General features: G+C 45.7%; 1 protein-coding gene across 1 annotated transcript in view; it reads right to left on the bottom strand.

Moving 5' to 3' along the window:
- Nucleotides 1-10,958, bottom strand: part of LOC129349231 (probable serpin E3) — a 19,859-nt gene extending 8,901 nt beyond the window's left edge. Inside the window, exons 1-6 of the mRNA XM_055011895.1 lie at nucleotides 10,947-10,958; nucleotides 10,736-10,885; nucleotides 10,576-10,638; nucleotides 10,459-10,469; nucleotides 8,350-8,463; nucleotides 7,951-8,075 (exon numbers count right to left, since the gene is read on the bottom strand). Coding sequence (XP_054867870.1) covers nucleotides 7,951-8,075; nucleotides 8,350-8,463; nucleotides 10,459-10,469; nucleotides 10,576-10,638; nucleotides 10,736-10,885; nucleotides 10,947-10,958 — 475 coding nt within the window. The remainder of the gene's footprint in view (nucleotides 1-7,950; nucleotides 8,076-8,349; nucleotides 8,464-10,458; nucleotides 10,470-10,575; nucleotides 10,639-10,735; nucleotides 10,886-10,946) is intronic.
- Nucleotides 10,959-11,429: the final 471 nt, after the last annotated feature.

Below are 11,429 nucleotides of genomic sequence, written 5' to 3'. Positions count from 1 at the left end.
ATGTTTATATTCATGGAAACAAAACCATTGCTCACTTGTTGAACATTGAATGCAGTGGACACACACCATCAGAGTCAAATGGTTTGGACAAAAAGGAAGTCTCTTACTACTAAATCAAGACATCAAACTTGCGGAAGATCACGGTGGAGACCTCAAAGTTTCGCTCCAGCCATCCATTTGTAGCCTGAAGTCCTGCGAGAGGTTGGACATGTCGGCCCACTTCCTCATCTTATTTTTTTTTTTTTTTTTCTTTTTTTTTTTTCTTTTTTTTGTCTGCATTTGTTCTCATTGTTTAACTCCACAAAAGGGGAGTCAACATTATATGAGATTGATGCATATTTTAGTCTTGCAGCCAAATATTTTAATATTTAGTGCATGTGTGTGACCATCACCGGCCCTCCCTGAAAGCTAAGCAGATATTCTTTATTAGAATTCCCTATTATGAGCCAGGGAGGGGAGTGCTACACCTCAGTGATGTGTGGGGGAAACAAAGACTGGACAGGACGAACAGGATGAACAGGATGAACAGGGATAGAAAATAACAGGCGTTGCTATTGCAATTAAAGATTGTAAGGTGGTGTGTTATGCCCAACTACTAACTGCCCATCAATAAAAAAAAATAAATAAATAAAAATTTGAAAAAAGAAAAGAAAACCAAACCAACACAAAAGAAAAAGAGATTCAATAATAAATGAACAAATGGTACTGAGCACCATAATTGTGGGTGTCTTGATAGTATAGAATAGAATAGAATAGAATAGGCCAGAAAAGGATACTAGTGCGAGAGAGAATGAGTTTAGGGTAGAGACTGGAGAAATTCTCAGCACATTATGGCGGGACCCATCATTCGCTGAAATGGGACTCGGCAGTAGCTGGCAAGACCTGATCAAACATGCAAGTGTGAAGAACCCCGAAGCCCAGAACAGCAGTCACGGCAAGGCAGGGCCAAGTCAACAGGGCATCCCTCCCCCCGGGCCGTAGGAGCCACAGGGCGGCACCCCCAGAGAGCCACCGGGGCCACCGTGAACGACGCGAACCCGGAGAACAAGAGGGAGCAGCTACTGACACCCCCTGCGCGCCCAGACCGACCCAGGTGGCCCGGGGCACGAGGACCCACCCGCCACCCAAACCCTAACCCCGCCCACCCCAGTCCCCACCAAACCCCCCACCCCACCACCCGACCCGCCCACCCCCACCCCCTCTCCCCCCCCCGAGGGGGCCAACGGCCCCACACAGCCAGGAAGCCAGACACAGGGGCCGAGCGGCCCACCGAAGGGATGGCAACCAGCCCATCACAAGGCAGGCCACCACCGGGAGCCGGCCAGAGGAAATCGGAGCCGGGACCCGATGTGAGTCCAGAGGGTAAAAATGGACAGTGTGGTGGGGCCCGGCGACGCCAACAGGGAGGCACCCCGCATACCCCCCGCACCAGGCCCCAGGTGAGCGCAGTACACCCAGGGCCCCCACTCCCCGCAATGCGCCCTGACAACCCACCAGGACAGAGCCACCACATGCCATCAGTCCCGCAGTACAGCCACAGCGCCCACCAGGACGGCCAATCCAGCCCCCGCAGCCCACCAAGAGCCATCGCACCTGCCCGGACCCGTCGGGCACGCAGGAGAACCCCCCCCGACCACAGCCCCCAGGTCCCGGGGACCCCCCAGCCACAGCAACACGGATGATGGTCCACCCCCGCCACCCCATAGCTATAAGGGGGCCGGGTCCCACCAGTGAGGCCATATTAGTGAGATCCCCCCATTACTCCCTGTTAATATGTCTCCCGATCCCAGACTGGAGACATTATCCCTGCACCGTGATAGTGTAACCCTGAGTGTCATGTGGTGCATTAAAAGTGGGGAGGCTGGGCGAGGCGTCCAGGGGGCGGGCCAGAGGACCACAGAGGATGGCTACTCTGCAGCCTACCCTGGCCCAAGTTCCCCGAGCCGTCCCAGACCTACCCCCAAGGTGTGAGTGTGTGTGGTGCATTAAAAAGAAATTAGAGAGCAGGGGAGGCAAGCAAGAGGGTGATGGGGAAGAGACAAGGCCGTAGAGCCCTGCCATCCGCCCCACCACAGAGCCCATCACTCCTGCCCCCACCTGCTCTCGGGGCCCTAGCTGTTGTGTCCCTATATGTGCCTAAGACTAACTATATACAGTGACGTGTGGAGTGTGTGAAGTGCACAGTAAGAGGTAGTCTGGTGTGGATCCGGCCCATGAGGAGAGAGCAGCGGGGGAGACAGGTAGTAAGACCACCGGTACTGATGCAGAGGGCCCCCAGAGCCCGGAGGCAAGAGGCCAAGGTGAGCCCACACGAACCCGACCGGCCCGGCCAGCACCGAAACCCCCAGAAGTCGCAGCACTCGAGCCAGCGCCCCGGTAGGCGCCACAGCCCCACCACGGGCCAGCCGCATGCAGCACCCTGCCCCGGAGGGAGGACCAGGCCGCACCACTAGGAAGCAAGGGCCATGAGCCCCCACGCCCACCCCGGAGCCGGTACGTCCAGGATGCAGGGCGCCCACCCCGCAGCACCACCGAGACCCCACCCACCCCACTACTCCCCAGGACAGCACTGGGCCCGGACAGAAGCCCCCAGCCAGCAGAAATTTATCTCCAGTGGCGGCACACAGGCAAGTACCAAGGCCTGTGCCCGGATGAGCCAGAGCCACCCCCCCAGAGAGACCACCCGGCCCCCATGCCAGACCCCCAGGCAGCGGAGGGCCCCCAGCCCCCCCAGGGGAGGGAGAGGGATGAGGACGAGCGGCCAGGCAGGAGAGGAGGGAGGAGGAGGGAAGCAGAGCAGGAAAGGACAGGGGAGCGACCGGAGGGCCGACCCACCCCAAACCCCAGGGCCAGCCAGGGCGCCCCAGAAGAGACCAGCCGCCGCCACCCCCAAGGCCCCAGGAGAGCGCACAAACCCAGCAGACCCAGGGCTCAAAGGGAGAGACACCGGGGACACCCACCCCCAGGCAGAGGGGCCCGAGCCACGCAGGCCCCGCAGAGCCAGAGAGCAACCCCAAGAGCAATAGGGAAGGGACACCACTAGTGCATGCACACAGCCTTGAAGTCCATGGTGCCATCCTACTTAAAAAGGTAGAGGGTTAATAAGCTGAAATAAAGCAGAGAGAAGTCAGACCATACACACAGACAGAATAATAATTACAATTTTATGAGGGAAATGGCATACGCCCACATACAAGCGGAGGCTATAGATTAATATTTATTGATTTAATAAATGGAGACCATTTTTCTTTGAAGGAGTCCAATTGGTTTTTTCTGATAGCAGATATTCTCTCTAGTGAAATGTGTTCTGTGAGGAGGTTCAGCCAATGGATGATGTTGAGGGCTTTCTTATCTTTCCAGTTAACTAAAATTGTCTTTTTGGCAATGGCGATAGCTGCAAGTGTGGGTTGGATATGAATGTCTGGAAGGGCTGTTTGCGTTAGATCACCAATTAGGCAAACGTTCGGGGAATGTGGAATCCCGCAGTCCAAAATATTGGAGAGTTTCTGCGTGATTGTTACCCAGAATTGATAGACGGGTGTACAAAGCCACAGAGCGTGAAAGTAAGTGTCAGTCATGTTTTGGGTGCATTGCGTACATGTGTCTGAGCGTGAGAAGCCCATTTTATACAGTTTATATTGCGTTATATGCGTTCTGTGAAGCACCTTAAATTGGATCAATTGTAAGTTGGTGTTTTTAGTCATTTTAAATGTGTTTTCACAGATTTGGGTCCAAAAATCAGAGTCAAAAGATTTGGATACGTCTTTTTCCCATTTTTGAGTTGGTAGGTGTATAGAGTGTGTCTTTGAGAGTAAACCATAAATTTTTGAGAGATTCTTCTTATTTCTTGGAGAGAGTTTCACAATGTAGTCGACAAATTCAGGTGGCTGTAAATCCGTTGGCTGTAAAGTAGTCTGAAGCGATGGAATTCTACTTGTAATAGTCTTCTTTACCTGTAGGTACTGAAGAAAATTTCCATTTCTTATTTCAAATGTTTGGAATAAGTTTATATATGTCCTAAATGTGTTATCATCCAGAAGGTGATGGAGGTGAGTGACTCCTCTCTCTGCCCATGTGCTGAAATAAAGAGCTATTTTGTTGTTTGCAAAATCAGGGTTGTGCCAGATTGGGGAGAGTATACTGGGTTTTAATTGGGAGCCTGTGGTTTCCAGTGCTTTCCACCAAGCAGACAAGGTGGAAGCGATCATAGGGTTCTTGAAGCAGGAGTGATGTTTAAGGGCAGAAGTGATAAAGGGAAGGTCAGAGATTTTGATCTGGTTACAATCTAACTGTTCTAGTTCCAGCCAGGAGTTATATTCTTCATGAGGATGTATCCATTTGGTGAGATATTGTATTTGGTTGGATAAATAATAATACATGAAGTTGGGAGCCTCCAGTCCCCCTTCGGATTTATTCTTCTGGAGGGTAGTCAAACTGATTTTAGCCTTTTTATTCTTTGAGTAGAATTTACCAATAGCGGAGTCTAATGATTGGAACCACTTTGATGTGGGTTTAAATGGAATCATGGAGAAAAGATAGTTGATTTTAGGTAATATTTTCATTTTGACTGTAGCTATTCGTCCCAAAAGGGAGATGGGGAGGTTGTTCCAACGCCTCAGATCATCACAGACTTTGTCCAAAAGTGGAGTGAAGTTCAGGTGAACTAATTCTGAGAGTTTGGAGGAAATATTTATGCCCAGATATCTGATGTTGCCAGTAGGAAAAGAATAATGCGAGTTTTGGGCTGCGGGCTTCCACGAGTTTTCTGTTAAAGGTAATATAATTGATTTTGACCAGTTGACGGAGTAGTCTGAAAGACGCGAGAAGGTTGTGATGAGGTTAAATACTTCCTTTACTGAAGTTTTGGGTTCTTGTAGATAAAGTAAAATGTCATCTGCGTATAGGTTAATTTTATGTTCAGACTCCAGAGCACAGATACCTTTGATATCGGTGTTCTGACGTACAGCTGTTGCTAATGGTTCGATAAAGATCGCAAACAATAAGGGAGAGAGTGGGCATCCCTGTCTCGTTCCCCTTTGCAGACTGAAGCTTTGTGAAGTGATCCCATTAGTGGTGACTGTAGCCTTGGGTGAGTTGTACAGAGCTGATACCCACTGGATAAATGATTCTCCGAAGCCAAATTTGTGGAGCACAGCAAAGAGAAAGGACCAATTAACTTTGTCAAAGGCTTTTTCTGCGTCTAGTGACATAACAATAGCTTCTTTGTTGTGGCGTTGCGTCAAAGAGATTAGATTTAGAAGTCTTCTGATGTTGTTGGTGGAGTGTCGGCCATTTATAAATCCTGTTTGATCGCTGTGAATTATTGATGGGATGATTTTCTCCAGCCTAGAGGCGAGAGCTTTTGAGATAATTTTGATGTCGGTGTTGATTAGTGACAGAGGTCGATAGCTAGAGGGAAGCGTAGGATCTTTGTCTGGTTTCAATAATAATTTAATTGCAGCTGTATTCATGTGCGGACTGATATAACCATTATTTTTAATCTCTGTCACTGTCCTGAAGAAAAGGGGTGCTAACATTGACCAAAAATGTTTAAGAAATTCAGCAGGGAAACCATCAGGACCAGGTGCCTTGCCTGCTGGCATACTGTCTAATGCACATTGTAATTCTTTCATAGTCAATGGAGCATCTAATATGTCTCTGTAATTTGACGTTAGTTCGGGCATGTTTAGATTGTTGAGAAAATTATGTATATCTTCTATGTTTGGGTTAACTGCTGCTGAGTATAAACTCTGGTAATAATTATAGAAGGTCTGGTTGATTTCCTGAGGTGACTGAGTATACTTTCCTGAGGGATCCTGAATTGCTGTTATGAAGGATTTTTCTTTATTGCGCTGGAGTTGGTTCGCCAGAAATTTTCCAGATTTATTATTGTGTTCAAAATCATTATATCTTAGTTGTTGTAATAAAAACTCTGTTTTCTTGGATAGGATATTATCGAGGTTTAGTTTTGCATTTTGTAGTTCGGACCATAATTGATCACTTGGGTTTATTGCATAATTCTCTGTAAGTTGTTTAATTTTTTCTTCAATTTCTTTCTCTGTTTGTAGATCTTTTTTTTTCTTGTATGAGGAGTATGATATTATTTTACCTCTGATTACGGCCTTTCCAGTTTCCCAAAGCAAAGATGGAGATAAGTCATTAGAGTCATTGTTTTTTAGAAAGTCTGCCCACTCACTCCTTATTACTCGATCAAATTCTGGATCTTTGAGTAGAGAGATGTTGAGGCGCCAAGTCTGAGGAGGTTTAGGGATGGAATCTGTTTGCAGGCTGAGTGATATTGGTGCATGGTCGCTGATAATGATTGGGTGGATTTTAGTAGTAACTTTATGTGCGATAGAGTTATTTAAGAGGAAAAAGTCAATTCTTGAAAATGTTTTGTGCACCGGAGAGAAAAACGTATAGTCCCTCTTTGTAGGGTTTTTGAGTCTCCAGACGTCGTCTAGTCCGAAATCTTTCATATAGTCATGTATGACTTTAACTGATTGTGACTGTTTAACGTGTATTGGACTATTAGATCGATCTACTGAAGGGTTTAAAACTATGTTGAAGTCACCACCGATAATAGTTATTGAGTTAGCAGATAAGTCTGCTAAGTGAGAGAAAACAGTGTGAAAGAATGCTGGATCTTCATTATTCGGAGCATAGAGGTTTACAATAGAATATAATTTATTAAAGATTGTTGCCTGGATAATAATATATCTGCCCTCTGAGTCCGTTACTGTACTGTTTAAAGTGAATGGAATTCTCTTATGGACTAGAATGGAGACCCCTCTTTGTCTGCTGTTATAACAAGATGAAAAGATAATACTATAATTCGAGTCTGATAAACATTTTTCTTCCGACTGTAGTAAATGTGTTTCTTGAAGGAGCAAAATATCTGCTTTTAATTTAGAGACATAGTCCATGATTTTAACTCTTTTTGTTTGTGAGCGTATGCCATGAACATTCCAGGTTACGATATTAAACTTGAACATACAGAGAGAAGATGTTCTGTCACTGAGTATGTAGTAATGTAATATAACATCTGTGTGTGTCCTTGTGAGCTGTCTGTTGCTGTCTGTGAGCTGTGAGTGTTGGAGAGAGATGTATACAGCAGGTCAGGATCTATATATACATTATATAATAGCACATCATTGCCTGAAAAACTATCAACAAACACATTATAAAACATACAAGCACAATAAACATGGGGGGTACATAGAGTGTGAGTGAGAGTGTGGAGGGTGAGTGTGTGAGAGGGGGAGAGAGCTAAAGGGAGACATATAGAGAGGGAGAGAGAGAAAAGTAGAAGGAGGAGGGGGTTCTCCAGTGGGGAGTGTAGGTTAGGAGAGTGAGACATTTACACCTGTGAGTTTTTTTTTTTTTTTTTTTTTTAATAACATTTTCTAACATAAATGACTAAGTGATATATTAAACCTTTAAGCCATTTTTTTTTTTTTTTTTTTTTTTAGAAGAGCCAGGGGGTAATGGAGGGTTCCCGAAATAGCTGCCCATCTATGTATAGTTTGTCCACAACCAGTGCAGTCCGTTTACCTTTCTGTCTGTGTTCTTTCATGATGGGATATAATACTTTGCGCCTCTCGTTGATTTCCCTGGGAAACTGGTCGTTCATTCCGAACGACGTGCCTTTCAGCTCCCGTCCTTTGCTTCTTACGAGCACTTTCTGCTGGAAGTGCTCGAACTTTGCAATGATGGGGCGGTGTCGGTTTCCTCCTCGGGGTCCGAGCCGGTGGACGCGGTGGAAAGTGATGTTTTTCACCGTTTCCGCAGGGATTTTAAGCGCCGACACCATGAAGTTTTTAACAAGGGTCTCTGGGTTATCCGGTGTGGACTCAGGGATACCAGAAAAGATCAGGTTGTCCCGCATGCTCCTCGACTGGATGTCCAGGACGGTCTCCCTCAGGGTTTTGTTTTCTTTTTTAAGTGTACACACCTCTGAAGTGACCGCTGTCAGCGTGGACCGGAGTTCGGTGTTGTCCCTCTGCAGATCCTCGATCTGCTGGTGGGTGAACTCCAGGCTTGCTTTCAGGTCTTTTATCTCCTGGTGAAGCAAGCTAAGGATATCGAGCTTCTTATTAATTGACTCGAGAACACTTACCTGGATATCCGTGACCTCCAAGTCTTGTGTGTCCGTCGAGGAGTCTGCCTTCTTCCTCTTGCTCGGGTTGGCGTCTTCCATCGTGCACCGGACGAAGTAGTCGTCAATAAAGTTCTCAAGGTCCTCCACTGTGAGCACTACCGTTTCCGATCTTGAGCAGGCTATTTAGTTAGGTTGTTGTTTTATTTATTTATTTATTTTTCATACAAATACGTCGGCGATTTGTTTACTTCTCATCTAGCAGCTGGGAGCCGCCATGTTGAATTTCGTCACTCTCACTGAATCTCGCGATCTCACAGCATCTCGCGATCCGCCTCCTCATCTTAGAGAAGAACTGGATCAGACTGAGACAAGGACATGTTAGGATTTATTTTTTTAAGGCACTGCTAGCTGAACACTGAACTTGATGTCACATATGAGTAATACAATATTGATATTTGTAATGTATAAAACAGTGTTATGGTCACTTTAAGAAGTACCTGCGCAAGGTATTATGGGATGCCTGTTACCCCATGTTTGGCAGTCTGGTCTGGCAGTTCAGAAGTAAACACATTGAAAGACACCACTCTCGTTTCGCCTCATTATATTTTATGTCTATAAAAGATATACAGACATTACAATATTAATAACCATTTGTTGTGTAATTAATGTATGAGTTGTGTTGACCTGAATAGAGAGAGAGAATTAACCCCAGGCTCTGAAGGGTTAAATACATGATGGATACACACAGGTCAGGCTGGAAAGCTACAGCTGCGCGCACACACACACACACACACACACACACACACACACACACACACACACACACACACACACACACACACACACACACACACACACACACCAGTACAAAGAGTGTTTTCACACACACAGCACATTCCTATGTCCTTATAATAAAACAACTAATTTTACTGAAACCGCTAAACTCAAGGTTGTTTAAGAGTGGAAACCATAATAATCCTCCCTATGAGACACCACCAGCAGCTGCATCACATCTCAGTTAACAGAGGAATAAGACTGACAGGTAGAGAGAGGGAAGAGGGTTCTAGGAGGTTCTTTTACAGGATGGTTCCTGGAGATTGGATGAATCGTGTGCCAGAGATATGGACGTATCTGTGCACCAACCAATGGGAGAGCTAAGTCTACACCACGGTTATCCCCACCTTTAGCCAATCACTGTTCAATATTTGAATGATATGTTTGTGTTCAATAACCAATCACATTTCACAATACGGTATAAAATGTTCTGTTCATATCAGACTTTGTCATTTTCTGGGAGGCTGTTCCAGACAGAAAAGGTCCTTGATCAAGATTCTTTTGAGACACTGATGGCAGAAAATAAACAGCTTAACTGGAAAGTAGTAGTTTGTTTTCTATCTCAAAAAACGGACCTGCTCAACAGACACAAGTGTCAAAAAGCATTCACACAAAGCAACTAACTTTCCACTGTAAAATAATAAAAACAAGGGTTTTCTTGCAGTGAGAATTGTTTTACACCATCCAGAGGTTTGAGCAGGCACCAAAGGAAAATAATAACAGAACTTAGTATGAAATCCGTTTTCACATTTTGGGTTCCAAGTACTCAAGCATTATTGATGTGTCTGTTACTGAATAGTGAGAAAAAACAGAAAAATACTCAGATTTTTGTCAGATAAATTCACTCTACAGCATTTTATCAGTCATGCTCACTGCTGTGTGTGGTCAAACATCCATTTTAAGATAAGAAAAACTCAGCAGTAGGTTTAAGAATGAAACTAGCCCAGATGTTAAAGAACGACAAGTCTAAAAAAGAACAGGAAAACATTTTCAGTTCAGTGGCTGAACTAAATAGTCTGATACCAAGTCGAAGAAGTCATCTTGATGGTGTGGTTGCATTTTTGTTAAAATCGAAGATAAACTTTGCAAAAAACATTTTAATATCACAACTCAACAACCACCTTGGCAGAGCATCTAAAGACAGCAGGTTAAACGCATTCGTTTTCTAATCCTGGATCATTCTTGTGTTGGAATCACCAGTTCACATATTTCTGTTTTCAGAAATCATATGAATAAGGGGCTGCTCTGTTGTTATCATCATATCACAATATCTCATTCAGAGTACAGTTATTTCTTCTGTTACTGATCTACATCACCATGTAACACAAAACGCCTGCCTGGTGGCTAGTTTGGCCTCAAACAAAGAATGAGCAGCTTCTTCTGATGCTGCTACATCCCAATACTCATGTTAAAATAATGTGTTTTTTGAAAATGAATACTTGTAAACATTCTACTCGACCCACAAAATCAATTCGGAACCTCTAAATGTGTACACTATGGGCTCTCTGAGAAATGTTTATAACCTGAGGTAGCTCTGTGACACAGACAAAGAGGAGATATAAAAACAGGTCTACTGTGCTTGTTCACTGGCTCCTGTTTAAAATAACTCACTGAACAACTGCTGACATTTTTCAACTCACTTTGGCAAAGCCTGAATTTGCAAACACATAGTTCATGATCCAGTAGTTTGAAGGATTACACAGCTTTAAAAGAATAAAAGACATTTAACCAGAATCCATTAGTTATTTAAAATAGTTGAGTGTTTTTATGCATTGGGCCGTATTCAGAGGCAGGTTTTACTGGATTATTGTCCTGCAGAGGCGCCAGCGTCTGACCTGAGTTTGGACGAGTGAAGGATCCTCCCTCCATCAGTCCTTTACCCACTGTGGGAGTGGAGCCCTTCCTGCAGGCTGCATCCAGCCAACAGGCCAGCCAGTGCACCACCTCCCCCTGCAGAGACACACAAAGTGAACCATGTTAGCAAACAGCGGCGGAACACATGAAAGGAAACCTTCATCGTCATCTTCATCAGTAACACCTGACAGGAAAACGACACCTGGGCAGAGAACAACAGGAGGGGCGACCTGGGCACAGAACTTGGAGGAGAACCTGGAGGAGAACGACAGGAGGAGCAACCTGGGAACAGAACGTGGAGGAGAACGATAGGAGGGGCCACCTGGGCGGAGAACCTGGCGGAGAACGATAGGACGGGCCACCTGGGGGAAGAACTTGGAGGAGATCCTGGAGAACGACAGGACGGGCCACCTGAGCGGAGAACTTGGAGAAATTTGGAGGAGAACGACAGGAGGAGCGAGCTGGGCAGAGAACGTGGAGGAGAACGATAGGAAGGGCCACCTGTGCGCAGCATCTGGAGGAGAACCTGGAGGAGAACGACATGAGGAACGACCTGAGCACAGAACTTGGAGGAGAACCTGGTGGAGAACGACAGGAGGAGCCACCTGTGCGCAGATCCTGGAGGAGAACCTGGAGTGGA

This window comes from Amphiprion ocellaris, chromosome 7 (assembly GCF_022539595.1).
Source record: "Amphiprion ocellaris isolate individual 3 ecotype Okinawa chromosome 7, ASM2253959v1, whole genome shotgun sequence".
NCBI classification, from domain to species: Eukaryota; Metazoa; Chordata; class Actinopteri; family Pomacentridae; genus Amphiprion; species Amphiprion ocellaris.
The sequence above is the reverse complement of the archived record's forward strand: the minus strand, read 5'-3'. Positions and strand labels throughout refer to the sequence as shown.